This window comes from Polistes canadensis, unplaced genomic scaffold, assembly GCF_001313835.1.
Source record: "Polistes canadensis isolate GaletaPanama2010 unplaced genomic scaffold, ASM131383v1 scaffold_392, whole genome shotgun sequence".
Taxonomy (NCBI): Eukaryota; Metazoa; Arthropoda; class Insecta; order Hymenoptera; family Vespidae; genus Polistes; species Polistes canadensis.
Genome location: NW_014569939.1, coordinates 881 through 28,562, shown reverse-complemented (window position 1 = coordinate 28,562; position 27,682 = coordinate 881). Strand labels below are relative to the sequence as shown.

The window sequence follows — 27,682 nt, the reverse complement described above, 5'->3', positions numbered from 1 at the left end:
AAATCTCTTTGGTGCCTCTGGAGAAATTGGTCTGTAACCTGTAAATCTTTCTGTGAATCATTCTCGGTACTATCTAATTATTCCTGTATACATATGCTTGATAAATATGTTCGTTATTTCGATACAAAGGGAATATTATAAATATAAATAATAAAATTAATCTACGGATGATAATAATAATAATAATAATAATATAGAGGAAAATAAAATTAATAAATTTTTTTCCAATTATTTCTTTCCTAATGGAATCGATAACGTCAATTAGTAGGAAGAGGGAATAACGAGGAGACTTTGTTGGCCTTATATATGTATGCATACTTTGTGTAAGAATGAGATTACTAGAGAGATATATATACAGGGTGTTCTATAATTAACATATATATATGTGATATAAACGAGCAGAGGGTGACTCTACGTGAAAAACTAAGTCGAAAATATGAAATCAAATTTGTTCATATAAATCTTTTTGGGGAAAAAAATATATTGGAAAATTTATCAAGTATGCGTCACTCGATTTAGTTACAATTCGATGGATTTCACTATCCTATTCTTGAATATTTCCAAAAGCACTTTTATGCTTCTTAATATGTTTATAATCATTGTTAGTATGATGAAATCTCTTGTATCAGTTTTACTCGTATGCTTATCAAATAAGTTTCTAGGTTGTTTAGTTTCTAGGGTTGCAAGCCCAGTCTTTCTCGAAAACGAAGCCTTTTATGAACAAATTGTATTGTACATTTTTATGTAAAATCACCCCCTACTCGTTTGTACTACCAGTTACAGTACACCCTGTACATAATAAGAGTTGAAAGACATAAGCACTGGTAACAAGATGTAAATCAATATATTATCCTGTATTCTACAAATAAATTATATAACACCACAAAATGTACTTAAAAGAATGATTTACGAAATAATAGGGTCAACATTTTCTTTTCTTTTTCGTTATTTTTCTTTCTTTCCGCGAAAAGCATCTCTAATAAACATTTAATATTTCTATAATATTTATATTTATAAGAACTACATGTTTTTTCACTCGAATTGACGAATAACACGTCATATATTTACATGGTTTTTGTTTTTTTTATCGTTACATTTGGTACACACATGTATACGCATAATATCCAAACTTTAACTGTGTTGCAAGAAGTTCTATTAATATATATATAATGATAAAAATATAATATTAAAATAAATAACGAACACACATCTTAGAACAATGATAACATTGGTTAAAGGTATAAAGAAGATGTATTTCTAATCCTAGGTATACCATATATCTTTCAATTACCAAGACGACTAACAATGAAAAAGACGGGGATTATGCCACATTATTTATTTCATCACTCTCTACCAAATATTTGAATGTTTATAATTATTAACGATCTTTATTTTTATCTAGTCATCTATTGTGATGTAATTATCCACTTCTTTTCTTCAATAATTTAAGCAACGTAATGATGAGAGTAATATCTGAAAACCGTAACAATCCGTATTACGAGTTTATCTGTAAACGCAATAAACAGTATTTATACAAGAAAAAACTGTGGAAGTAATTTCGTACAATAGTCCTTTTCCAAATATGATCGTTTTGTCATCTATGAGAAAAATTGGTTTACATATTTCACAATGTTTTTTTTTCCTTAGATTATTAGAACTTTATATATATATATAATAATGAAGGTGATAATGATAAATTGTATAATGGTACAAGCAAAACTAACTAATTGCTACAAGCAACAAAATCCAATACAATATTTTTTTAATTATTATGAATAATGTTGTATTTTAATTTACATTGTAGTAATAAGAATATTAATAATAATAATAATAATAATAATAATAATAATAATAATAATAATAATAGTAATAGAAATTCCGTAAACTCTGAAATAAGTTGAAACGCTGCCGCAAAAGGGAGATAACATCCAATTCTCTTAAATATACAAAATTATCTATATGATGTTCTTAGAATAAATAATTTTTTTTTTTTTTATCAATGTCATGCAGTGAATCAAGCACATGATCAACAAAGATAACACTAACTGCTACATTCACTTATATCTAAGTGTAAATTTAGTGTATTTTTTATTCAGTTGTTAACGTTCCAAACTAAATTCCATGAGACAAGCTTAGAACGGTTATAGATGCTGCCATTGCATTGTCATAACATTATTTGAAGATTCAATGCCTCTTGTTACAGCCTCGTGTAATCCATGTCCAAGCCACATCTGATTTAAATCTTTATATTTTTCTTTGCATAGCCGAAGCGGGTTCCCCCTTCTTAAACCTTGATCCGTTTCTCCATATTCATCGAAATAAGGTGGACAAACGAATGATCCTCGATTTGGACTTCTCAAAAATAATATCTCACATTCGCGTACTCGTAGGAACATTCCAACTCCGGCACCGCATTTGGTCGCATGATAAGTACATGCACCTACCATAGTTTTATTCAATTCTGTTTGACAACAATAGCTTTGAGAACATAACATTTCTCCGCAAACCAGGCACATGGTAGGATTCCTCGAGTCCTCTCGATCACTGTTAGGACAAGTAAATAATGATATTGTATTTATCAATTCACTATAATCCTCGGGAAGTTCTACCAGTTTATTAACTCTCAATGGTTCTTTTATGATCTCGATTGTGCTTCTACCAGCAAGATGAGCTTCAACAGTTGGATGACTTTTCCATACTTTTACCAACCGCATGACATTTTCCATGTTGGGAGCTATCAATTCGTTGCATGTTATTGGTAATCCAAGATATGCACATATATTCTCATACGTATCGCCGCCTAATTTAGTTAATTCCTCTGGTGCTGGAACATCTGAGATAAAGTGATAATACAGTGCATAACATCTTAAAAATGGTAAGCAACCTTCCTTGATACGTCTCCATAATTCACAAGCAGTTTCATTCATGATGTTCATTCCAAGAGCTTGAGCTAATGATACAATGGTATCACAACTCTTATAATCTTCTTCTGTTACTTCGCTATCTACTTCCATACTCTCATTAAAATCAGTTGTCAGTATAATTTTTACTATCAATGATATGAATACGAGTGTCAATGCATGCAATTCAAATATACCTCCTGTTATTATCAGTGGCGGATTATCGCCTTTTGTTTTGAACAAAGATGGAAGAGAATTAATCAGCGGGATCAAAATACCTAAAGGATCCCATTCTAAGATAGATGGACCATCATGAGGATTTTCTAATAGTATCGATAAAAGAGGAAGTGCATAATTGCGGATAGTTTGTTTTCCTGACCATGTTGGACTTCCGCAAGCTCCTTTTTGAATTGTAGCTCCTAAAATGGCCGAAATTCTGGCAAGGCCTTCTAAGCAATCTCTTTGTCTGGAAGGTAAAGCACCTAACAAAGGTTTATCCGTGTCACGAATAAGAAATTCAATAGCGTGAACAGTGTATGCTGTTGATTTCCAAGCCAACAAGGGTACTCTAGAGTCCGATTCATGTGGCTCAGCACCAAGACCTTTTGTATATGTCGTTTGTGCAAATAGATCTATCATTGTTACAAGATAATCCGAGAGACATGGACCAGGTTGCGAATAAGTAGATTCAAATATAGCACCAACAGTACCAAGTAATTGGTGAAATGCTTTAATAGGACATGAAAGTGTCGTTTGTTCTACAGAATTATTATTAGAATTATATATTCCAATAACAGGAATTTCTTCACCATTTGAGCTTGTGCAATATAAACAAGCAGGATCATGAAGCTCCTGGTAAGGCTCTTTTTTCATATAGCTTCCAAAAAGTTTACAATCTAACGTTAGCATCATAGCTTCTAACCACATCTCAAAAGTCAAGTTAGATTGATTTTGAGGACGAGATTGCAATACGCCTAAAGGTGGTATTAATGGCATAACAGTATTACTCAAACCTTCGCAAAGTGGGCAAAGATACTCGTGTTTCTCAACGTCAAAACTTGCTGGTTGTCGTAATCGATATGGACGTCTATTTTCTTTAGCAAGTACATTGTCAAAATATTCTTGCCAACAATATGCGTGCATTACGTGACCGCATGTGCTGGTATGCGGCGATGCGCCTAATTTACTTGACAGATATAATGGATCAGATTCTTCTGTATTTCCTCTATATTGACATAATACAGTTGATTGTTGAACAAAAGCAGCAAGTACCATCGCTGGACCGGTTGCAGTTACAGCTTGATCTTCTTGACATAAAATGCACGTGTAGGTTTTTTCTTCTGGTAAACTACTACTCGCTTGATTATTACCACTAGCAACTGGCGATGAACTTTCGGAACATTCTGTTAAATCCATAGCCGATCCTTGTTCACTCTTACTTGCATCTGATGATGCATTTTCAAATAGCTTAGCATTCTTTTTCATAAAAAGCTTTTGCATTGCTGCCATTTGCGTCATTATTTTCGCACGTTTCAAAGCAGCCATTTTCATTCTCCATTCTTTACCATTTTTATTAGACTCTGCATCACTGGCATTTTCTGGGCTAGTTACTGTAGTAGAAGCAGTGGTAGATTCTACCATACTAGAACCAGCTACTTCTCTGTATTTGGTAAGAACCCAAGTGAGTAAATCTTTATGTGCCTCTATACGTGGACTATTTTGTAAATCTTCAAGTAATTTATAAATGTTCCATTTAACAGCTCTTTCTGTGAACACCAGAAAAGGATAATAACCCGATTCCTGTTCTTGAAGCGCGTATCCTATAAGATGAAGTATTTTGTGGACTTGTGGTTCGGAAAAACTTCTTGCTACAAATGTTAGGGCACGTTGTAATACAGTCTGCATAATATGAAGCATTACGTCACATTGCAATAAATTTGCAACTAAACTGAACGCCTCCGTTAATTTTGGGAGTTTTGGTGGTGGACAACATTCTAATTCACCAAGAGCTTTCCTTCGTTTTCTTTGAGCTTCTTCAGATCTACTAAATTCTTCCTTTGTGTAGTGATAAAAGAACACATTATATTCCGAATATAAATGAGGTTTCAATAATTCGTATACACCTTTACCAGCTGATGTATTTGGGGATTTCTTAAAATCTGCTACATCGTGAATAACTCTTTCCATGCCTGTTTCAAGATGGGCATCATCCGGTAAAGTCTTATTTAATTCAGAATGAGATAGAGGTTTTATACATAACTGTTGTATTATTTCCTTTTTTAAACGATCGTCAGCAGTAACTTGTCCGACTCCAGGTACGTATCTCTCTCCTATAATGATTATAAGTAAATTAAGAAATTCCTCAACCAAATTAATTGTTTGTCTGATGCTATCTTCTTCTGGATTTTTTAACGCATTAGTTTCAAAATTTGGATCTGCCCAATTGAGAAGATTATATTTGTTCAAAATATGAATAAGAAATTCATTGCTCTCAATAAGAGACGCCCCGGCTTGTAATAAAATAATATCTCTATCTAACATCTCGCTGCGACACTTAACATTGTGATAAAAATACAATTGATTCAACAACGAATATCCATTTCTTCTCCACATTCCGGCATGTACTTGTGATATCATAGCTTGTGCTGTTAATACAGGTTCAATAATTTGTTCAGGTGTTGGTCTTGGTTCATTTATAAATTCAGGAGATTGAAAATGTAAATTGTGCTCTTCGAGATAAAGAAACAATCCTGCTAAAAATCTTGACAATGGAAGATGTATAGATACTGGTTCAGAAGAAACATCGTATTGCAAACATGTAGCACTGTGATCTGCCAGCTCTCTAACTTGAGTTATTGCAGATTCAATTCTTGGTTGTTCAGAGAGCTTTTTTAATGTTGCTCTAAAAGCTTTAATTAAAACAATTTTATCGGAACCACACCATTCAAGAGCTAAACTAATAACTGGTGCAAGTTTAATATGCAAATTAAATGCAGATTCCCATTCGGGCTCGTATTCCATATGTTGTCCAACTTGTCTTAATACTGCATCCATACATTGCATACTGCAAAATAATTTTAACAATAATGAAATTCCTTGCAAAAATCCTCGTCTTAATTCGTCGGTCCAAACGTCCGGTTTGGCGCTGAGTAAATATCTTAAATCGTAAAGTATATATTGAGCTCTTTTAAATGTTGTATTGGGTGTGTTCCTTTCAAATTCTAATTTACCAGCGGAATTACACCTACGCGAACTTTCCGAAATGAATGTGTTCAACAAAATAAATAATACATCGTTATGCGCTATAAGATGATGTGCTAAAGTGGGAACCGTGAATAATTGTACGGACAAAGAAACTATTGAAAACGAATGATCGTGATCATCTCTAATGAAATCTTTCATGACTGAACCATAATTATAAGTGAATACAATAGCCAAAGATTTTTTACTTTCATATTCCATAAGCATTCCAGATATAAACAATCTGTGCCAAGCTGTTCTAGCAGATTTCCATAATTGCGAATCTCTCATTAGTATACCTTCGACAATTGATATTTCTGGTAATTTTGTGTTAAGTGCGACATTGCTAAAAAGTATTCTAAAACCTTCACATACACTTATAAATTGTTGTAACCAATTCAACAATTTCATAGCAAAGGTTTGATGAGCGATAACGTGAGCATGAACAACAAGAACTTTTAAAGCCCGAGTGCTGTTTCTTGATGTAAATCTTTCTATTTCAACTTTCAGCTCCTTGCAATGTTGAAATCTTGAACACTTTACAACTGATCTACCTTCTCTATCTACATTCGTCACATATTCGACGGCATCCCTTTGAGAACACTTCAAGACACGTGTTAATGTATTTATAACTTGTTCAAAAGTATGTGTCTCATCATTGAAAAGGACTGTGCAATAAGTATCCGTAGCGGCTAATAAGAATATAGGATCTTCGTCGGTTTCTTTAAAGCATAAATCTGATGGTAATCCTGGTGTATGTTCTAACGACAATAATTCATAGCAATATTTCAGTACGGCTTCAAAAGTAACAACTGCTCTTTCTGCAATATCGCCAGGCAGTTTATTCCCACAACCTTCTTTCGATTGAGTTCCAACTAAGTGTATCTTACAAAATGGTTCGTTTTTCCATGCTTCCGTATCACCACAATCACAGCAACCTCCACCATTTGAAGTTCCCATTTTATATTTATGATTACGATGAGCAGACTGTTTGAAACAGTCAACGCACAAAACACATGTAGAATCCATACCACATTCTCTGCAACTATATGTTGGTTCACCTATTTTAAATACTTTACCACATATGGACGGAGGGTTATCCATTTGACTAAGTTGTTTCAATACAACTTGTGGATCATCGTTGCAAATGAATTCTTCTAACGTATTGTAAAGTACTTTTTGTGCTTTCTCCTCGTCAAAACTCCAATCCAAACAATTGCCATTAGGTTCAGGACTGTAAATCTTAGGAACCCAAATCCTCCAATGTTCTTTAAAGTGAGTTAGTGAAAGTACACCTTTATTCATTTTCTCCATCCATACTTTGACGCATGATTTAACCATTTTGGGAAAGACAGGCAACTCTGATAACTCTATCGTTTCCATATTTTGATCGGAATGACTTTGAATATTATCCCCACTCATCTTGCATACTTTATGTCACCAAGAGGAAGAATACTGAAACATTTAAATATTCATTATTTTATTTAGCCAAATATAATCTTGGCATAAGTTTAAAAATTATGTAATATGCTTAACATATATCTTCTGCATGCACACTTTAAATACAAATACTATATTGTAACGACAAAGAATAATATTTTGCGTATTAAAACTTATATTGATTAGAAACTCCCCAAAAAAAATAATATTCCAAATAATAAATTTTACAACACAAAGACATCTTATATGCATCGGTGTGATCAAATGATTGATATTTTTTTATTGAAAGAAAAAAAAGAAAAAAGAAAATAAATTATAATATATACATATATCACACATCAATCAACGTGTATAAATAGCTATAATCATTCAATTAGTTACATCAATGAAACATTCATAAATTTCAACAAAAACTTCCTATACATAAAATCATAATTACCAGCTGGCAAAAAGAAAGTTATCTCAAGTGCATTGATCATTTTCTTTGTTTTATCTTTCTTCAATAGATACCAGATATTACTCTAAACATTTATTGTCTATTTGTTCTTAGATTAAAAGGTTGTTTATAAATTAGGCCAATGGTATGGTATGTTTAACGAACACATAATAAGTGAGAAATAATGAGATGGTAAAAAAGGAGTGAAAAAAAGAGAAAAAAAAAAGGAAATAAAAATAATTCAAGGGAAATATGTATACATATACATACCTACGCGTTACTTTAAAAGTAGAAGCGTAATTGTTTAAGTTAGATATTAGAAGATGTCAAACTATATTGAAATAGGCATTTACAAATTGTTCAATAGATATGAAAAACATTGCAAACATATATCTGAGTATGTTTCACCATCGTCCGTAGTATCACGGGATTTTCGCTACACTGAACTATTTATAACTTTATTCTTCGACAATACTCACTATTATGACGTCCAGGCCAAGGTTAATAAAAGATATCGAAGAGTAGTGTTCTTTGTTTCGCGAAATAATCTCGATTTTCGCGAATCCTATCGATGTTATGGCATTACAATTTGATCCCTTTTTTATTAACGCACACGCATTTAGCGCACATCTTCCTCTTCGCCTTAATTTATAGATTATCACGCTTTAACATTTCACTGAAATATGATTAAGTTATATATTTTTTCACAGCTGGCTTGAACAACGTACAAAATGGCTTGCGAACTTTAAAGACTGAGATCACTTCTATATAAGATACGTTTCCGAATAATCTTTCTCTCTCTTTTTTTCATTTAATATGTATACATATATATTATATTTTCTTAAATCATGAACTATGAATGATAAAGATAGACAATTTCTAAATACCCTATAACGTCAAAAGTAAGGTTAACACTCGTTACCAAAAGATCCATTACAAAAAATTTATTAATTTTTCGAATTATATAAATATCTGCAAAAGAAATAATAACAAATAATATTCTATTTCAATTATTTCATTTTTTGTTTTCTCTTGAAATTCAAAATGGCCGCTTACGTAATTGGAATTATTTTTCATTCTCTACCAATGGGAACGTAGGGATATTTGAACGACTGACGAGGAATCGAAATTTTAGTGTTTTTTTTTTTCCCCCCTTTTTATATCTTCTTTTTCTTTTTTTTAATTCAATTGATATTCCCTCACAATGCGTCAAACGAGAGAAAAAGAATGTTAGTGTTAAATAATATGATAGATTTACGAAAGAAAGATGAAATTCTTTCAAAATTTAATCATACGAACAGTACTTTGATTTCCTTTAAATTAACTTTGACGCATTTCTATTATCAGTGGTCCCTGTTCAGCCGCCGTGGAATGTCTTGAGCATGGACAAGGAAGAAGGGGGAAAAAATGGCGAGGACGCCTTGCAGTCTCCGTACTGTTTATGGTGTTACAGTTTTAGGAAGTGTCGTGTTAGTTTTAACAAGGAATAATGATTAATTTCATTTAAATCATTCTCCCTATTTGTTTTATTTGTGATTAAGACGCTAACGTTAGAAAATGTGATTATTTCCAATTGGTTCTAAAATATCAACAAGAATAAGCAAATTTTTCAACGTATTTCTGTTTCGAACAAGGGTAAGTTATTATTATAACCAAGAAAACATGTAATTTAAAAATTTTCATATTCTCTATATAAATATCTTAGATTATTTTCTTTTATTATTTTCTATTCGTATAACCTATATACGGATAACAATTTTAATCTCCCAATATTTCTTAATTTGATCTCTTTATAGTTTCCTTTTAAATGAACGCATTATCAAAATATTATTTATTTATTTGTTTTGTTTTCTTTTCTTTATATTTTCAGCTGTGAAAATGTCTACTGATTACAGTAGATCTGTTTTAAGGATGGTTGTAGCTCAAATCTGCCAAACCATCGGATGGCATTCAATTAATTCAACGCCATTAGAATTTATGGTAGATCTTATGGAAGAATATATGTTGCGTATATCAAAAGTTACACACCAATATGCAGAAGTTTGTAAGTAATTTTTAATATCAAATGAAGTCTTCTTAATAGAATTTGAGTTTAAAACTTGACAGTTTGAGTCCCAGGAGTCTTTTGAAAAATGCATTTCATTAATATGGCACTTTTCAATAAGAAATTTGAACACTGCAATGGTACTGCTTGGGACTCGAACGGTTGATATTTGTTGCATGTAAATATAAAATATTATAGGTATTCTCTTATTTGTGTGTGGTTTTTAAATTCTCTTCAATGTTTACATACTTTCAGTGGGAAGAACGGAACCTAATCTTGATGATTTAGGATTAGCTTTTAAACATATGAATATTGATATACAAGAATTAGCAGAATATGCTAAAAATGTAGATTCTGTTCCATGCGCTATCAATGTACCAAAATTTCCTGTCAAACGTGAGAATCATTTAAATTTCTTAAAGCCAGGTAGTCGTGAAGTAGTTACTAGACCTGTACATATTCATGAACATTTACCGGCTATGTATCCAGATACAGAAGGTAATTACAATTCTTTCTATTTGTCTTAAACTAATATATTGTATTTAAAAAAAATATACATATATATGGTAAATATATATATATATAAATAAAATGTATATATTTTTTTCTGGATTATTGATAACAAAGCATTAGTGTTTTGAATAAGAAATTCTAATTACAGAAGAGTACATAACAGATAAGCCTGAAAGTTTAACAAATGGTGTACAAGATGTATCATCTTCAAATGGAACATCGACACCGAGTTCAGTTGATGTTTCTCCTCATAGGATGTCTCCACAAGTAGTTTTTAAACGACCAGGAGATCCTGTTTCTTTTGAAAGTCCTATAGTAAAACGTGCTAAGGTATTAGAGGAAGGTAGACCATTACGTGAGATACACAGTGTAATGATGACCACGTCTGGTTTTTTATCACCCGCGCGAGAAGGGAAACTTCCAGAAGCGAGAACACCACATCAAACGTGCGCAGATTCCCCTCAACCAAGTTCTTATCCTATGGTTCCACCTGAGTTGAAATGTGATAAAAAACCAAAGAAGATCATAAAGAAGATACCGGATGATCGTAAACTTGATAAAGAAAATAAAAAGAAAAATAAGGCTAAGGAATTGTTTAAGCCAGATAAAATCGATGACACTAAAATTAAAAAGTTAGCTGGTATGAAAGAATTGGCTAAATTAAAGCCGTTAAAGCCAGGCGGTGGTAAATCGCAAACTAACTTAGCAGGTCCTTCGAGTAGACCACCTACTCCAAAATTAATACCAACTAAATCTACGGGTAGTCCTAAATTACCTAAACCTATCCAAGTTAAGGCTAAACCGGAAAAAGTAATAGATTTAACAAGTAGTCCACCATTACCAGAAAGAAAAGATGATAACATTGATAAGCTACCATCGGAACCCGATAAGCAAAAATTAAATATATTCAAAAAGATATCTAAATCTAGAGAAGACAAAGAAAAGGAAATACCAGAACAACACAAACATAAGGAGCTTGATTCGCGAGAAAGTTCACCTGGTTTAATCATAGATGAAAATCTTGAAAAGCATGCTCATAAAAATGATAGTGAAGTTAAAAAAGAAGAGAAGAAAACGCCACATACACCAGACGTTCATGTTCATCCAGAGGGCGACTTGATTGATATACAGAGTCCATCTTCGGATGTATATATGTTTGATGATATGTCACCTCCTGGGACTCCTAGTACACCTAAAACTCCAGAACTCAATGTCCCTACTTCTATCGATCAGAAAAAGAAAAAGAAGGAAAAAAGTAATAAAAAGAAAGAATCCAAAATAAGGAGTCCTAAGCGTTGTGTTAGTCCCAAAAAGGTAATTTTAAATATATCTATAAATACTTTTGTATGCATGTACAAGAGAATAATTCAAAAAATAATGAGTGCCATTATTATATTTCAGACAAAGATTTCTAATGATACAGTGGAGGTAGATGTAATGGATAGACCAAAAACTCCGCAAGCACCTGAACCACCGGTGCATAGAGAACCAACTCTTCCACCAACATTACCGTTTCCATTTTTCCCAGCATTTCCATCTGCTCCTGGTTTAATACCTCATCCAATAACACATCCAATATTTCCAAGATTTCCATTACCTTTGGGAAGAGGTGGACCAGGCCCACACCCAGCAATGCCGAATTTACCTTTACCACCTCGTTTTCTTAATCCAGCTATAAAGCCAGAAGATTTTTCATTATCAAAAATAAAACCCATGGAATGTGAAAAATCACCTAGGGAATTAATACCTCCTATCGTACCTATTATGAAATATGATACGATAGAAAAGGAAAAGGCAGATAAAATAAAGGTGGTTAAACAAGATAAAGAAATAATCACACATATCCCTGGAAATATAATTGCACCGCCTATTGTTTCTGCACCTGTTGCACCAATTGTACCCATTGCACCAGTACCTGTTGTGCCATTGTTACCTTCAAAGAAATCTAAAATTGATAAAGCAGATAAAGTTGATAAGGTAACAATTATATTGGTGTGTATTGAAATAGTATAGAAATTGTAGAATTTATTTCTACCATTCCTATAAATTATTTTTTTTTTTTTTAAACAATCTATTTTATCTTATAATCGTATTTACGAAATTATACATATTATTAATTTTGCAGAAATCGAAAGAGCATAAAAAAGAAAAGAAAGAGAAATTAAAGAAAAAGAAAGATAAAAAAGAAAAACATAAAGAAAAAGGAGAAAAGGTTAAAGAGAAAAAAGATAAAGCTGATAAGAAGGAAAAAGTGGAAAAAATCAAAGAAAAGAAGGAGAAAAAAGAGAAGCGAAAAGAGAAGGAAGTAAGAGAAATGCATTTTAATAAATATTATTAAAAGAAAATCCGATAATTATATTTTATATAGATTAGTGTAATATATTAAAATGATCTTATTATAATGAAAAATTTTATTATTCTACACAGAAAGAAGATAAAAATGCAGAAGCTGTACCAAAAATTACATTAAAGTTAGGACCTGCATCTCCAAGACCACCAACGCCAGACAGTATGCTAATGAAGAAGATGTAAGTTAAAATAATATTCAATTTTCTATGCAAATATTTACAATAATACATGTAATATATTTGAATTATTTAATTATAGAACGATTAAGCCATTATTGAAAAAACCGGATGAGGATACGAAAAGAGAACCTAGTCCAGAATTGGCCAAAATATCAGCATTGGTAACAAGACCGCCGAAGCAAAAGTCAGCAAGTAAGAAAATAGAGGAGGGAACATTAGATGGCAGCCCTGCTCTTCCTACAGATTCTTCTTTCTCTCTCAATTTTGCTACTGTGCCACTTGCAACAGTTCCTCGAGCAAAGAAATCTCTGTTTAAAAATTTACCTCAAAGAGAGTCAACACCTCCGCCTCACTTTGATCCAACTCCTAAACTTCCAAGTCCTTTAATTACGCAACAGCAATCACCGCCGTTTTACTACGTAAGTACGCTTATTATGATATAAAATTAAAAAAAAAAAAAGAATATAGATATATATATACAATATTTAATATCAGAAACATGATAAAAACAAAGAGTTTATTAATTAATTAAACACATAAACAGAAATAAAGATTTTCTTCAAAATTATTTAAAAGAATGTTTTCTTTTTTTATATAGTAAAATAATTTATATTGATATATTCTTATTATTAAATTACTGTTAATGTGAATATATGCATTAATAGTAATTTTTATTTATTTTTTCTTTAAAAGAGTATATTTTATAATTTTATTAATGAAAAAAAAAGTTATTCTATGTTTCCATACACTAATAATAAGTTAAATCATTACGAAATTTGATTTACGTGGAAAAATTAACCCAACCCATCAGTATTATCTCAATCTTAAAATAAATTCCAAATTTCCTATTCCTCTTACTTTCTATCTCACTCTCTTTCTCTTTCTCCTTTTCTATGCATTTATGACTTGTGGTGAAGGTATAATTTCTCATTTGGTCATGCTTTTGTCACACTATGACATTGTTTCAAAATATAAACGTAGAATATTATAGTTTTTTCTCAATAGATTGTATGTATGTTGCTATTTTATGTGATTTCCTTTAAAATTCATTTTTTATTTACTTATTTAAATAAATTTGTGTATACTTCCTACATATAATTTTATTTTGAAAAAAACTTTTTTTAAAGATTTTGAATTTCTCTATTGTAATCTATTTTCTTTTTTTGTCTTATCTTCTTTCTTTTATAGTAGATTACAACAAAAGTAGTATAATTGTATTTCTCGATTATTCTTTTTATTTTTTTATTTTTTTTTTTCCTAGTAAATTTAATGTTAAGTGTGTCTTGTGTACAACTGATTGCTATATTATTCATCTGAACTCATTTCTATTTAATAGAATCAATTATTTATTAACAGAATAGACAGAATTTTAGGTAATAAGTCAAACATTCATCTAAATGGAAGGTCTACAAAGCTATTTTGAATCATTGTTCAACATTCAATATCCTCTCATCTACACATCATCATATATTTCATTGTATCTGCAATTTGATATCGAACATTTAGCAGTCTATACTTGTCTCTTCTTCTATTAGTCAAAGACAAAATATTTAATGCAATTGTATAATTCATATTAAAAAAAGATAATAAGAGATGATATATACAGTTCCTTCGTCTTATTAATGTTGACAATTTTTTTATCGCGTTTGTATCATATTTTCAATCACACGAATATGTAAGTTTACTTGTTACTTGGACTAAACTAATTCCTTGTTTTTTCTTTTTTTTTTTTTTAATAGGATTAATAGTTATATTGTAACAAAAAACATTATGTGTATTTATATATATATATGTATACAGGGTGTCTAAGATTTTTTCACAGTATAGTAGTTGGAAAAATCTCGGTCAATCTGCATCTATGTATAAATGCATTTTTATAATAATTTAAATTCTTCTTTTTTATATTCTAATCTAGCACTTTACATACTTGTTCATACCTTTTGTATTCTACTTAGGAATGGTATGAGTATGTCTTTCAAATTTCTAACTTAGTTTGATCAATAGTTTCTGCAAATCACACTGAATGCTTTCACACAATACTTTATATGCAGTATAATAGTATCTTTTGTAATACAATGTGCATGATTGTTATAACTCTCTCTTTCTTTACTGAAGAAAGGGCTGCCTTAATGCATCGTGTAGCAAATTATTTATGTTTGAGAAACAAGAGCAAATTGAAAGCTTACGAGTGTTTTAAATTTTACATTTAATTTAAAACTAATATATAGCATATATATAATATTTATATATATATATATATGTATTAAATAGATTTAATACAGTATGAAGAAAACAAAATTTATAAAACCATGAGAACAAATTTACACTAGCAAAAATATTACAATGTAATAGAAGGATATATTCATATTTTTTTGAATATATGATAATACACACATACACAAATGTGGATATCGCTCTAAAAAGATTTTAAATTAAATACAGTTAGCCAGTTGTTGCATGCGGCTTGTACGATATTATAAAAATTAGCATGAAAGACAGTTAGGAATATAACCGACGGTTTTAACAACACAGAGGTGAAAGCAGATGCAGTTTCTAATAAGGATGATGCTAAAGAAGACAAAGAAAATGGCAGTCTCTTGTTGGCTACAATAGCAACCACCACAGTGGTAAGTATATTCACTCACATTTTAAAACAGCTCTTGCAATGTTTGTTATGCACTAGAAGTATGATGTGCTCGATAATTTTATATAAATAATATATATCATACATTATGGTACACTGATATATTTAAAATAAGACAAGGAACACGTATAATATTAAAGAAATATTATTATAAAAATAATATAATTTAAGTAGAGAATAATAAAGAGAACAAGAATTTTTTTTAATAATTCTAACGAGGGTAAAAAGTGTATTTGAAGTTAGCGAACAACCTAACTGTTGTTAAGTAATTATATTACCTCTGATTTCTCATATTATTTAGTTATTATTAATCAAAAAGAAGAGACAAGTGAAAAACCTTATTACATATCATCATCTATCATTTCATCCTTCATGTAAATCAACTGTTATCATATTTCAAGCATTTTAACTAACAAATCTAGAAATACTTCTAAAAAAAAAAAGAACCTAATACTCATAAAAATTCCTTATAGGATTATTGTTTTATTTAAAACAATATTGATTCTCTTTAGATAGAAATATAACATTGAATAATAAAAACAGTACACAATGAACACGATACAAATTCTACTCCATAAGAGAATGAATATCTAAAAACTTTTAACTGGTTATTAAATGTTTCCATTATTTTTTTATATTCAAAATTTATAATTACATCTCCAAGAGATGGGTTGGGTTATCTTATGTTTATTTCAAGTTTCGTCACTGTCATGCAATGAGTTTTACAGGATCAAGGAGGTCGTCAAGTATGGATTTGTCCTGGTTGTAAACAGCAAGATGATGGATCACCCATGATTGGTTGTGATGACTGCGATGCATGGTATCATTGGTAAGAGAGTATAATCTTATATATATATATTTATATTTATACGCAACATAAATTTACTATTTATAATAAAAATTCTAGGGTATGTGTGGGACTACAAGTGGAACCAGCTGCGAATGAAAATTGGTATTGTAGATCTTGCATTACCAAAAAACAGGAGCTTTATCATGATAAGAAAAAGAAGAAAAGGAAGAAAAAAGTAAAAACGGCAGCCTAGTACAAGCTAACCGGATCTTCTATGAGGTCCGGTATGACTGTCACAACTAGTACCAAAGTTAAATTGAAAGAGAACAAACTGAAAGGTTTAAAAAGCAAAAAAGTGTCTAAAACAGAAGTAAAAATGCAAATGAAATCTCTTAAAGGTAAGCCCATAACGGCTAAAGGAAAAGGAACTAAAACTTTAATTAAAGCCAAGGCTGTTAAGAAGAAAAATAAAAAAACAAAAGATGGTGCAATTCAATTAAATTAAAAATAATGAAACTGAAATTTTTCGAGGTTAATAGTTAAAAAATGATGTATTTTTATTAGAGATAAATTTAATATTTTCCTTTTAAATTTCATTTTCATAATAACTCTTCGTAAGTATTTTTCTTATAATATAAGACACTTCTCGCACACCAACAGTAGTGTTTGTTTAAAAAAATTAAACTAAATATTTGTATAAATTCCATTAAATTTGCGATTATTATGTAACATATAATATTTTTTATGATTTATCTATCTTCAATGTATTTACATTATAGGATAGAAATCTTTGCAAAGTAATATATACCGTATTGTTACTTCTCATTTATAAAATTGTTTATTAATGTATTTCTAATAAGAAAAGAAGTGTGCGCATATATATAAAATCTGAACATAAAGCTTAGATAACTTATTTTATATTATTAGCTTTTTGTTGTAATCTACACACAAACATATATATATGTTACCATGAAAAACCAAAGTTGGAGAATGTCAAGATTTGCACGGTGAAATGTCAACACATACCAAATACGTCTGTGAAAAACCGGGGTATTTGGGTTTATTCTTATACATTAATATTTCGGACATACACCAAGCGATCATGTGAACATTCTCCAATTTCAGTCTTTCATGATAATATATATATATATATTTAAAAATACATCAAATATTTTGTACAAAGTACGAAGAGTTTTCATGATACCATAATTGTTTAAATAGACACTTACAAGAAGTGGAATTTATTGAATTCTATTTCAGACTGGTTAATTAATATAGGAGTAACATTTGTAACATAAAATTTGAACACGTGTAAAATAAAAGTCCAAGAGTGGATATAGGAAAAATTGTTATATAAATAGAATAAATCAGCAGAGTAAATATGGATTGAAGAAATTATATATATATATATATATATATATATAGGGATTATAATATGTGAAATGTTTCGATATTCTAGTTAATTTTATGATTTATGAGAGGTAATGAAAATAGCAAGTTATAAAATTATTTGATGTGCATAGCGATATTATTTGTATGAACATTTCACATATTTTGAAAGAAAAAAAAAAAAAAAAAAAACAGAATTTATATCATTAATAAAAAGGTATTTAATGAAATGTCCAAATTTAAATATCCAAGTTATTAACACTTCATACAAAAGAAATAGTATATGTTGAGATATTTGTTTGTAATTTTATATGACTGAGAAGATAAATAACACAAAGGTATACACATATACCTTTTTTTATTTACATTACAATAATAGATCTGCAGCTTTTTTCAATTCACATTAATTTATGAAAAAAATAAAACAAAAAAAAAGAAAAATGAATATTACATATATTCAATGTAATGCCATTTCACTCACTCAGTCAACTTTTATAATGCTAACATAAGTCTCTAATGTGAGGAAAAATAATAGAACATTAATAAAAAAAAAAAGAAACAAAAAGAAAACAATTATGCTAATGTGTATATAATACAAATAAATAAGATTTATAAAAATGAGCTCGATGCAAAATGTAATTACCTCTGTAACACTTATTTAACCATTTGACTGTGAACAGCACTTACAACTCCCAATGCAAAATGTCTGTAGCGGACAAATTATTATTGCCACGTTTTGTTTCTAAGTTCTTCATAGTCAAAGAATTAATGCTACTGTTATTCATTTTTTGTTTCCTCTTTTATTTTCTCTACATGTAAGAAATAATACATAACTGTATACTATATGCATTTTTAGTAAAATAATCAATCTGATTATCTATAAGTTTGTGATAATTATTTATCTATATACATGATAAATATTATTATATCTTATTGTTATTAATTAGCGTTAGGAACTCGAAGCTTATTGTCGCAAATATTAAATCCCGCCAATGTTCCCGTTTCTGCACAAAATGTCTCTTCTTGATTCGCGATCTTCCCCATTTTGTTGAGATCTATTCTAATATTGTATTGTATTTCATATATATAAAATTATTGACCTTATATTGAATTGATCGTTATTAAAAAAAAAAAAAGAAAAAAAAAAGGAAAGACCTTTAATGATGTTATTTCTCATTTAAAATTGTATACTTTTCATGATTCGACTTTTAAAAAACATAATAGGTGTTTTTCTGAAAATTTATATTATCATAAGTATGTACATTCTCAGTGTAAAAGCATAAATTTCTCAATATGTTCAAAATATCATTGTACATTTTATGTATTTAAAAAAAATTGTCTAAAAGTACAATTTATGATATACAAACAATTTAAATTGCATTGTAAGACAAGTACACCACATCACATACACACATACATACACACATACGCGCAAGTAATATATAAAAACATCTATTTAATAATATACAACTGAGAGACTTGTAATAGTCGAGTTAAAAATATTTTAAATATACAAACAGTAATATAATTACTATTTGTCTCTAAGAAGAGTGTACACTTTGTTCTTATTGAACATCATTGTTGCATAATGGCACGTATGTATTTTGTACATTATTCATTTTTGAGTGATAGAATAATATATCAAATAAAAATCTAACTGATATGTGTGCTGCCAGTATAAAATAGAGGTATTCCCTTCTTTTTCTTTATTTAATATTTAGAAGTAATTTTTTCAACGACAATCAACTGTACCATACTTATTCACATTTTTCACATGATTAAATAAAAATATTTTTTTTTAATTATATAGAATTTAATCACAATACGATAAGGTATCTAAGTAAATATGATGTTTCGTCGCTTGGAAGAAGTATAATAAATAATTATATAGATTTGTGCATTAATAGTATACAAATTCTTTTTCTCTCTCTATAAATTCAAAAATTCTGTGAGTATGCTACTTTTAAACATATCTCTCAAAAACATGATTTATATATAATTCTTGGATATAACAAAAATAAGAAAAAAAAAAAAAGAAATAAAAATCATATCACGTTAACTATGGGAGCAAAAATATATTAATAACGGAAGGGCATCATCTTAACACATATCTATTTTGCTTTTTGTAGGAGGTGCATTTAATCCACCGATATCACCCGATTCAAGTTGTTTTAAAAGACGGAATAATGCAGCTGCTTCTCTAATACGACTAAATTCAATACAAAATGCTTGCACCTCGATGAATAACTCTTGAACATTAATGATTTTATTCCTAATTAAAGATTGAAGAAATACACAAACTAAACGTACTAGGCGATTTTGCATGTAACGATCCTTTATAGTCTCGCAGGTGGATATACAATTGCTAATATATAAATGAACAAATTCGGTTGGCAAATCCACGGTGGTTGTCAACCTATTTACAACTTCCATAGAATGAAGGGACATTTCCATGTTTACCAAGACGCTAAAATATTCCGTTATTTGGCTAGATTGCATAAGTTTTAATAAAACTTCGATAGCAATTAATGGATTATTTTCAACTAAATCTGGCAACTTTCCAGGCGTAAGACCTATATGATAAACCAATTTAGGATCCCTATCTAATTCATTAACTAAATGTTGTTGTTGTTGAAGCGTTAAGACGCTTTTAAAAGCTTTGCCCATTAATCTACGTGCCTCTGCTCCAGCACAATAAGAAACGCACATACTGTTATCGTATTCGATAGTAAATTCAGAAGGATCGGTCATATTATACCATGTTAATTCATTAATAGAATGAAATATAGGTGGGGCCAACCTTAAAAATTCAGGACTATAACTTTGAGCGCATAACGGTGGGTCTCCGACAATAAGATTTTCTGCTACATTTCTCAACACCTTTTTATCAGATCCAGTTATCTTAGAATGATCCATATCTGGCAATATTATTGGATTGCCACATTTGCTTATAGAAGGAAGTTCAGAATGATATTCAGCAAGTTGCAACTGTAAGTTGGTTAAATCTATAGAAGGTGTTGATGCAAAATAGAGATCGTCAACAACTAATTGACGTGGTGTTTTCTTCATCACTTCTTTCTGATTATATCCTAACAAATTGATAAGTAAATTTTTCTCGCATTCAGAAAGTACTGGTATATGTCCTGAGAAGTTATTTAACAAAACACCATTATTACTATCTTCTTGAGATTTCAGCATTTGAACAAAAACAGTAGCGAAGGGTGTAGAAGCTAATGGCTCTCCTTTGTACAGATCAAACAACATTGTTAAGGCCATTATTCGTTGACCATGTTTTGATAACAAATCAACGTGTTGCAGTAAAAGAAGTAATGTCATTCCAACTTTAAAGCGATCTTCCTTGGAGAATATTTGATGAAGCTGATTGCAAAGATTTTCCAGGTTAGTGTCAATATTATCTTCATCAAGAATATCTAATAGTTTGGTTAGGTCCTTTGGTGCCAGTGCCATCGTGAACTTTTTTATACGATAAATTACAATAATAATAATAATAATAATAATAATGATTAATATTCTTCAATAATATACATTTGACCAGTAATTTTCTCCAAAATCTTGAATATACATCGAATTATTTATATATTCATATTTACGTATCAGTTATAAAAATAAATTTCTAAATCTCCATTTTTAAAACACACTTTTTCAATTCAAAGTTACAACCATATACAACTATATACAAGATGGACGATCGTAGTATTATAAATGTGTCCACGTATATACAGTATGAAAGAATGATTTCTATTGCCACTAGAGAGCGCGTCGATTCGATGAATGAAATTTTTCAAATATATATAGTTGTACTATACACACCCACACACAAAACAACACACACACGTTTTCAACGAGACAAATTCGACGAGAACGCATTATCAACATATTGTAAATATAGTATATTTCGTGTTTTTAGACCCGAACAATGATATTTTACTTGCAATGTAATGTTTATCATATTTTATATGGTATACATTCCATTGCAAGTGAAATCCAGCGTACAGACTGCTTACCATAAATATTATAATGGTAATTAGTGTTTCTTTTATTTTCCTAATTAATATCACATTCTCATTCCTTTCATTGTTTTTCCCTAAATATTCCCTTCATATTATATTTCACATTATAATACTCGATTTACTTTTTTGAAAACTGTAAAGATAAACATTCTTTCGATTAGTCACGATAAAGTAGTCACGTTCGTGATAAAAAAAAAAACTTGCTTATAGTTTTTTATTATGCAGTAAGTTAACTGTGTAGTATTTAAAAAAAATCGGCTTCTTTTCAAATAGGCTTGCCGCTTCACAATGTAATATTTTTATACGATTATATTTAAAATTAATATATCGATTTATCTAATATATTAATATTTGAATAATAATTCACAATAATTATTCGATATGTCTGGTAGATCCCCGATTTCTCTTTTATTTTTTTGAAATAAAATAGTATACTATATACTGTATATTATAATGTGAAAATAAGTAATAAGAGAAGGAAAGAATATAGAAAAAAAGAAAGAAAGATGTTTTCAACGGCGTGTAATATAGGCGTCTCTAAATCGCACAATGACCAAGTGGTCATAATTACAAGAGCAACGTAATCTCTTTAACAACTTCTCGCGTGCATTCTTCGATGTATTCATGTATTTATTTGTGCGTGTACGTGTGCGTGGACGCATGTGAGGGTGCCGGGTGAATTAAGAACGAATGAGAAGGGATCTCATCTACTCATCTTAAAAGGAAGATCCAGTTTGTATTGAAAAGTCTCAGAGATCGCACGCGAGATAACATCGATTATTATACAAGTGCAATTTGGTTATTTTTTTATTATTATTATTATTATTATTGTTCATTCGTTTTCGATATATCGATCGAGAATGATATCAGTTTCTTGGATTATTTGGTTTCTTGCTATAGGTGAGTTTAAAAAATAAAATTATTTGTTTTTTAATAAAATAAGGGTGCGTTGTTATGTATATATATAAAAATGATTGTTCATTATTAATGGTATTTTATTATTAGGAGTTAATGCGGCAATGAATCAAGGTCTTGCGAACCACCCGACGGTTGTGAAGGTCTTCAGAAACCACACGGTTTTGCTACCCTGTTATGTGCAAGATCTTGGTAAGTAATAAGCGTGAAATCGCTCATTATAATTCTAACAAAAGCCCGTATATCCGCGTAGAAAACTTTTCAATTGATTTTATTCGTAAACTTGCAAATAATACCAAAAATATACCAAAGAATTGTTCATTTATACTAAACTTACAATTAGAGAAATAATTAAAAAAACAGAAACAAATGATATACTTGTTAGAAAATGAATATTTAAATTACCATATACGTTAATATTATTTTTTAATAAATATTAGAAAATAATTGCTAATTCAATAGGATTAATTATAAAAATAAACGTAAAAATATTGAAGGGGTGCCAACCAGAGTAAAATGGTGGGGAAATGGGATTTCTTTGGCTGACAGCGATGATCCCAATCTGGTAACACCCGAAAGAATTCGACTATGGTCTAACAGAAGCTTAGAAATTTCTAACATTCAACCAGGAGATATGGGAGAATACGTGTGCCAGGCGTCTCGACCAACTCCTTGGGGATATGTTACGCGCGTCTACGATATCCAAGTTTTGTGTGAGTAGGAACCATAATATTGTCGTAAATAATTATACCTTCCTCTACCTATCTTTTCAAATAATCTTCTATCATTTTCTTATATCATTCGGTAATAGAAACGCGTGCGAAACGATCGATTTAAATAAAAGTACCTTTTCTTTCTATAGAAAATTTGATTTTACAATAAAAACTACAGCGTTTAGATCCGTAGGATTTTTTTTTAATTTAATTTTATTTAACCAATTAATTATTGTATCACCTCGTAAACCCTTGAGACTACCCCTATTGAGAAATGAATTAAATATATATGAAATATACGCATGGAAATAATTCAATGATTCGGTTTGAGACGTTTTATTGATACTTCCAAGAATGATCCCGTATAGGAAGGAAAAATAACAAAAAGATCCATCCCCTAGAGGAATTCTTTTTCTTTTATGTCTAACAATGAGTCGTTATATTAAATAAATGCATGATATTCGTAATCAAATATCAGAGAAGAACAATGAAACAATCCTAACAGAAGTCTTACACCTCGTTTTTTACAATATATTAAACAAAATATTCCTACACATATATGAATACATACATTTTTCGATTTAAACGAGTAAGCAAGTACGATACGAGACTAGATAACATATGTATCTTTGTCACGCCCTAGAAATTTCAGGTGCCTAGCACTGCTTATATTCCCTAACCAGTTCCTTTCGTATATACTTCCAGATCCAGCGAGTATTCGCACAATACCGGAATCCGGTGTACTGGAAGTCAATTTAAAAGAAGAAGTCAACATGGAGTGTGTCCCAAATGGTATCCCCACGCCAGTCGTTTCTTGGTGGGCCAAGGTAATAATAAACAAACAAATAGAAGAAATACCTTTTTTCGGCAACTTTGCAATTATTTACAGGACGGTGAGATACCATTGTTAACCAACAGACCACAATTAAGATTTTACGTGGATCATCGTAATCGTTCAGGACAATACACCTGCATCGCAAACAATGGTATCGGTGATCCAACCTCGGCAACGATCGATCTTCGCGTAAAATGTGAGTCTTCCGAACAAAATTAAAAACAAATAATCAATCAAACGAAAATCCAAATAATTTCAAGACCCAATGAATAAAGTTATAACTACACATTTTGGATCTCTAGAAGAATACAGTTAATCAAATTACAATCATTTGAAAAGCCCCCGAGTCGCGTCATTTGACTTCTTTTCATTGCTTCGCAAATTTACGGAATAAAAAAAAAGGAAAAAGAAAAATTACGGTATGGTAGGTGGGGTAGAGGAAAAAATAAAAGATATTACGAGATATACGGAACGATATTGTGCATGCATTCCTCTATTATCTATTTCCTTTTCTAGTTTTTTTTTTTTTTATCTAATTTTACTAATTTCTATTCCCCCCAGCTCCACCTTTTATATCCCTTTAGTTATTTATCCTTAAGAAGATTCGAGGCTACTTTATAATGAAATATTCTAACTCGTATTCAGATGCAATCGTGTCAAATTGTATTCGACGATTACGAGTGCGTCGTAAAACGATTATAATTAAATTAGCAAATTGCTGAGTGAGCGCGTTTATCCTTCTTAGTATTCCAATCGTATATACAAGCGTACGTACATTTATACATTAAGTACAAACCAATTGCTCTCATGGCGGATAACATTTAATATAGTTATGCAAATATCAATAATTATTTACATGTCCTGATCAAAATAAGATCCCAATTTTATCGACCTAATCTTATTATTTAATCATAAATGTTTCATTCCAATCAAATGATACGTATATTATTATATACGTAACCAATATGGAAAACTATGTATATGCGTATTTGCAGATAAGCCTGAAATTATTGTACAGAAGCCATGGGTTCATGCGTCCCCTGGAATTCGTACCCAATTGGATTGCAATGTTATTGCTTGGCCTGATCCTGAAGTAAGTTGGAAAATCATTTGTCTTCCTAAGGTTTATCCTATCTTTTTTCTTTTTTCTGTCGTTGAAATATCAAAAAGTACATGCGAAATTAATCAGAAGGCTTTTACATTTCTCTTCTTTTTGTTATTTTTTTTTCTCCGAAAAAAATAAAAATAAAAAGGAAAAAGACTTGAAATATTCGCAGCGAAGATATATAATATTCACCGATCGTCTGAAATAAAAATTCTTTAAAAAAATAAACAAAAAAGAATTTTTATACGCAAAGAGAGATACCCGTTATATAACATAAATGACGATAACATATACAATTGAAACAATTTTACAGGTTGAATGGTTCTTTACGAACACAACGGTACCCTATTCAACGAGAATAGTGAAGCATAGTACAGGACATAATCACAGTTTAGTGATAAGAAACGTGATGACGAAAGACTATGGATTTTACTTATGCAGAGCATGGAATTCCTTGGGAATAACTGAGGCAGTCATCCAATTGTCGGGAGCCGCGAATCCTGCTGTTTTCAAAGAAGTTAAAAGTATATCAAAAACTGCATACAATTTTATTTGGGAAGTCGATTGTTATACTCCTATCGTTGAGTATCGATTCTCATTTCGTCGATACAGAGTAAGTATTATTTATATACAGGGTGTGTCTCCGAACAAATTGAAAATATAAATGTAGTTTTATTAGATAATAGGAAGCTTTTATAATTTGCTATAATTGTCTGCAACCAGCCATTATCTATCCAATTGATTTAATTGATATATACTTGATGAATATGTAGAAATACATACGCGAAGATGAAGATTCTCATACGATTACGACATACAAGTGGCACAGATTGTATATACCGAGTGGAAGCAATGCTATTGGTCCTGTACATGCTCGATCCTTTAATCTAACAGGATTGGATGAAGCCACTCATTACGAAGCTTTCGTGGTTTCAAGAAATCGTTATGGTTTGAGTAGGGCATCTAAAATCATCAAATTTGCTACGGAAGGTGCTCGTAAGTTAAAAAGAAATGATCTAATTCTTTAGAAATACAAATCCTAAAATAGAGAATTCTCATCTTCTGGATCTTTCCTTTTTACGTATGTTGTTTTTTTTGCAGCTCCTGATGCTGAAGACTATTACAAAACTACCAAAGAAGTGCCAGAAGAAAAGATCAACACTGGTATATCGATTATTACTAAAATGAAAAAAAATATATTAAACATTATTCGTTTTTTTATCTCTCTCTCTCACACCAAATTGGAAAATAATTGATCTTTCTTTTGTTTCACCGTAGTCATACAAATGGCCTCGATGTCTCAACAATCTAGCGTGGATAACAACAATGGATGCACTTCTATGATGAAGAAAAACATTGCTCTTGTCGTATTTTTCTCTTTGTTTTGTTCTAATATAAGGTTATTATAGGCTGTTCTCTTTCGATGGACAACTACTGAGACTTATCTTCCTGTTATTTTTACAAAAATGAAAAAAGAAACAAAGAAAAAAGTTGACACGAATAGTTCGAAGCGCGGATTAAAAATAGAACCATAACCATCTTCATCCTATATTAGGATAGATGACAATCACTCTTTTATATATAACTAAAAATAAATTAATATTATTTTATATCTACAAATACTTACATAAAAATGTATTATTACTCTATTTCTTTGGAATTAAAAATAAAAGATTTTATTATTTAAATAATAAATCATATTTTTATACAGAAAACTATGTTACGACCACATACTCGTGCGATATTGGTAAATTACCATAGAATAGGTTCCACGAAAGAATACAGAAGTACATAGAAGAATACAGTATTCTTTGATAGTATATGATAGTTACACATTGTAATAGAATTTTAAATAATTATATTTAATTTTTAATATATAAACATGTGTGTGCCTTCAGAAATGCATTTATATATTATATTACGAGTTCTAGTAGAAGAAAATCAAAACAAGTAGATGATAAATCCAAAGATGATCACCTGTAACAAAAAGAAAAATATATTAATTATACAATCAAAAGTGATACAATGGCCTGACATAATATAATCGTCTAATTCGCAGATGCACTTTTCAATTGAATTCTCTATTTAATTTTATAAAATCTCTATTAACCGTTGCAATAAAATTCAATTTAAACGCGTGATTTTACATTTACATAAAA

General features: G+C 30.1%; 4 protein-coding genes across 8 annotated transcripts; 2 read left to right on the top strand and 2 right to left on the bottom strand.

Annotated features, from left to right (window-relative positions):
* Positions 1–831: 831 nt before the first annotated feature.
* On the bottom strand, positions 832–8,794 carry LOC106792191 (E3 ubiquitin-protein ligase UBR2). 2 transcript variants are annotated; one of them, XM_014758411.1, is made up of 2 exons: positions 8,496–8,794; positions 832–7,595 (listed from the first exon to the last, which is right to left on the bottom strand). In XM_014758411.1, exon 2 carries the CDS (start codon positions 7,560–7,562, stop codon positions 2,142–2,144), a length of 5,421 nt encoding a protein of 1,806 aa, XP_014613897.1. In that variant the 5' UTR covers positions 7,563–7,595; positions 8,496–8,794; the 3' UTR covers positions 832–2,141. The 2 variants fall into 2 exon arrangements, with proteins under 2 accessions (XP_014613897.1, XP_014613898.1); XM_014758412.1 differs by lacking the exon at positions 8,496–8,794 and adding an exon at positions 8,287–8,474.
* Positions 8,795–9,189: 395 nt separating this feature from the next.
* Positions 9,190–16,959, top strand: LOC106792192 (transcription initiation factor TFIID subunit 3). Of its 4 annotated transcripts, XM_014758415.1 has the most exons (11): positions 9,196–9,245; positions 9,364–9,651; positions 9,887–10,060; positions 10,316–10,558; positions 10,722–11,887; positions 11,975–12,565; positions 12,699–12,878; positions 13,001–13,101; positions 13,181–13,520; positions 16,474–16,574; positions 16,653–16,959. In XM_014758415.1, exons 3-11 carry the CDS (start codon positions 9,895–9,897, stop codon positions 16,786–16,788), a joined length of 3,024 nt encoding a protein of 1,007 aa, XP_014613901.1. In that variant the 5' UTR covers positions 9,196–9,245; positions 9,364–9,651; positions 9,887–9,894; the 3' UTR covers positions 16,789–16,959. The 4 variants fall into 4 exon arrangements, with proteins under 4 accessions (XP_014613902.1, XP_014613900.1, XP_014613903.1 ...); XM_014758416.1 differs by having other exon boundaries at positions 9,190–9,651; positions 11,975–12,550; XM_014758414.1 differs by having other exon boundaries at positions 9,190–9,651.
* A 2,192-nt stretch (positions 16,960–19,151) lies between these two features.
* Positions 19,152–21,579, bottom strand: LOC106792193 (CCR4-NOT transcription complex subunit 11). Its single transcript, XM_014758418.1, has one exon. It carries the CDS (start codon positions 21,390–21,392, stop codon positions 20,025–20,027), a length of 1,368 nt encoding a protein of 455 aa, XP_014613904.1. The 5' UTR covers positions 21,393–21,579; the 3' UTR covers positions 19,152–20,024.
* Positions 21,580–22,686: 1,107 nt separating this feature from the next.
* Positions 22,687–27,218, top strand: LOC106792194 (limbic system-associated membrane protein-like). Its single transcript, XM_014758419.1, has 10 exons — positions 22,687–22,855; positions 22,961–23,062; positions 23,368–23,583; positions 24,289–24,410; positions 24,473–24,614; positions 25,414–25,511; positions 25,837–26,136; positions 26,297–26,519; positions 26,625–26,687; positions 26,802–27,218. Exons 1-10 carry the CDS (start codon positions 22,816–22,818, stop codon positions 26,930–26,932), a joined length of 1,437 nt encoding a protein of 478 aa, XP_014613905.1. The 5' UTR covers positions 22,687–22,815; the 3' UTR covers positions 26,933–27,218.
* The last annotated feature ends 464 nt before the right edge of the window (positions 27,219–27,682 follow it).

Bases quoted from the DNA above. Each gene is read 5' to 3' on its own strand.
- LOC106792191 (XM_014758411.1), bottom strand. From the start codon at position 7,562: ATGAGTGGGGATAATATTCAAAGTCATTCCGATCAAAATATGGAAACG.
- LOC106792192 (XM_014758414.1), top strand. From the start codon at position 9,895: ATGTCTACTGATTACAGTAGATCTGTTTTAAGGATGGTTGTAGCTCAA. The intron at 11,888-11,974 runs GTAATTTTAAAT...ATTATATTTCAG, and splicing joins GTTGTGTTAGTCCCAAAAAG to ACAAAGATTTCTAATGATAC. The intron at 13,102-13,180 runs GTAAGTTAAAAT...ATTTAATTATAG, and splicing joins AGTATGCTAATGAAGAAGAT to AACGATTAAGCCATTATTGA.
- LOC106792193 (XM_014758418.1), bottom strand. From the start codon at position 21,392: ATGGCACTGGCACCAAAGGACCTAACCAAACTATTAGATATTCTTGAT.
- LOC106792194 (XM_014758419.1), top strand. From the start codon at position 22,816: ATGATATCAGTTTCTTGGATTATTTGGTTTCTTGCTATAG. The intron at 22,856-22,960 runs GTGAGTTTAAAA...TTTTATTATTAG, and splicing joins TATTTGGTTTCTTGCTATAG to GAGTTAATGCGGCAATGAAT. The intron at 24,615-25,413 runs GTGAGTCTTCCG...GCGTATTTGCAG, and splicing joins GATCGATCTTCGCGTAAAAT to ATAAGCCTGAAATTATTGTA.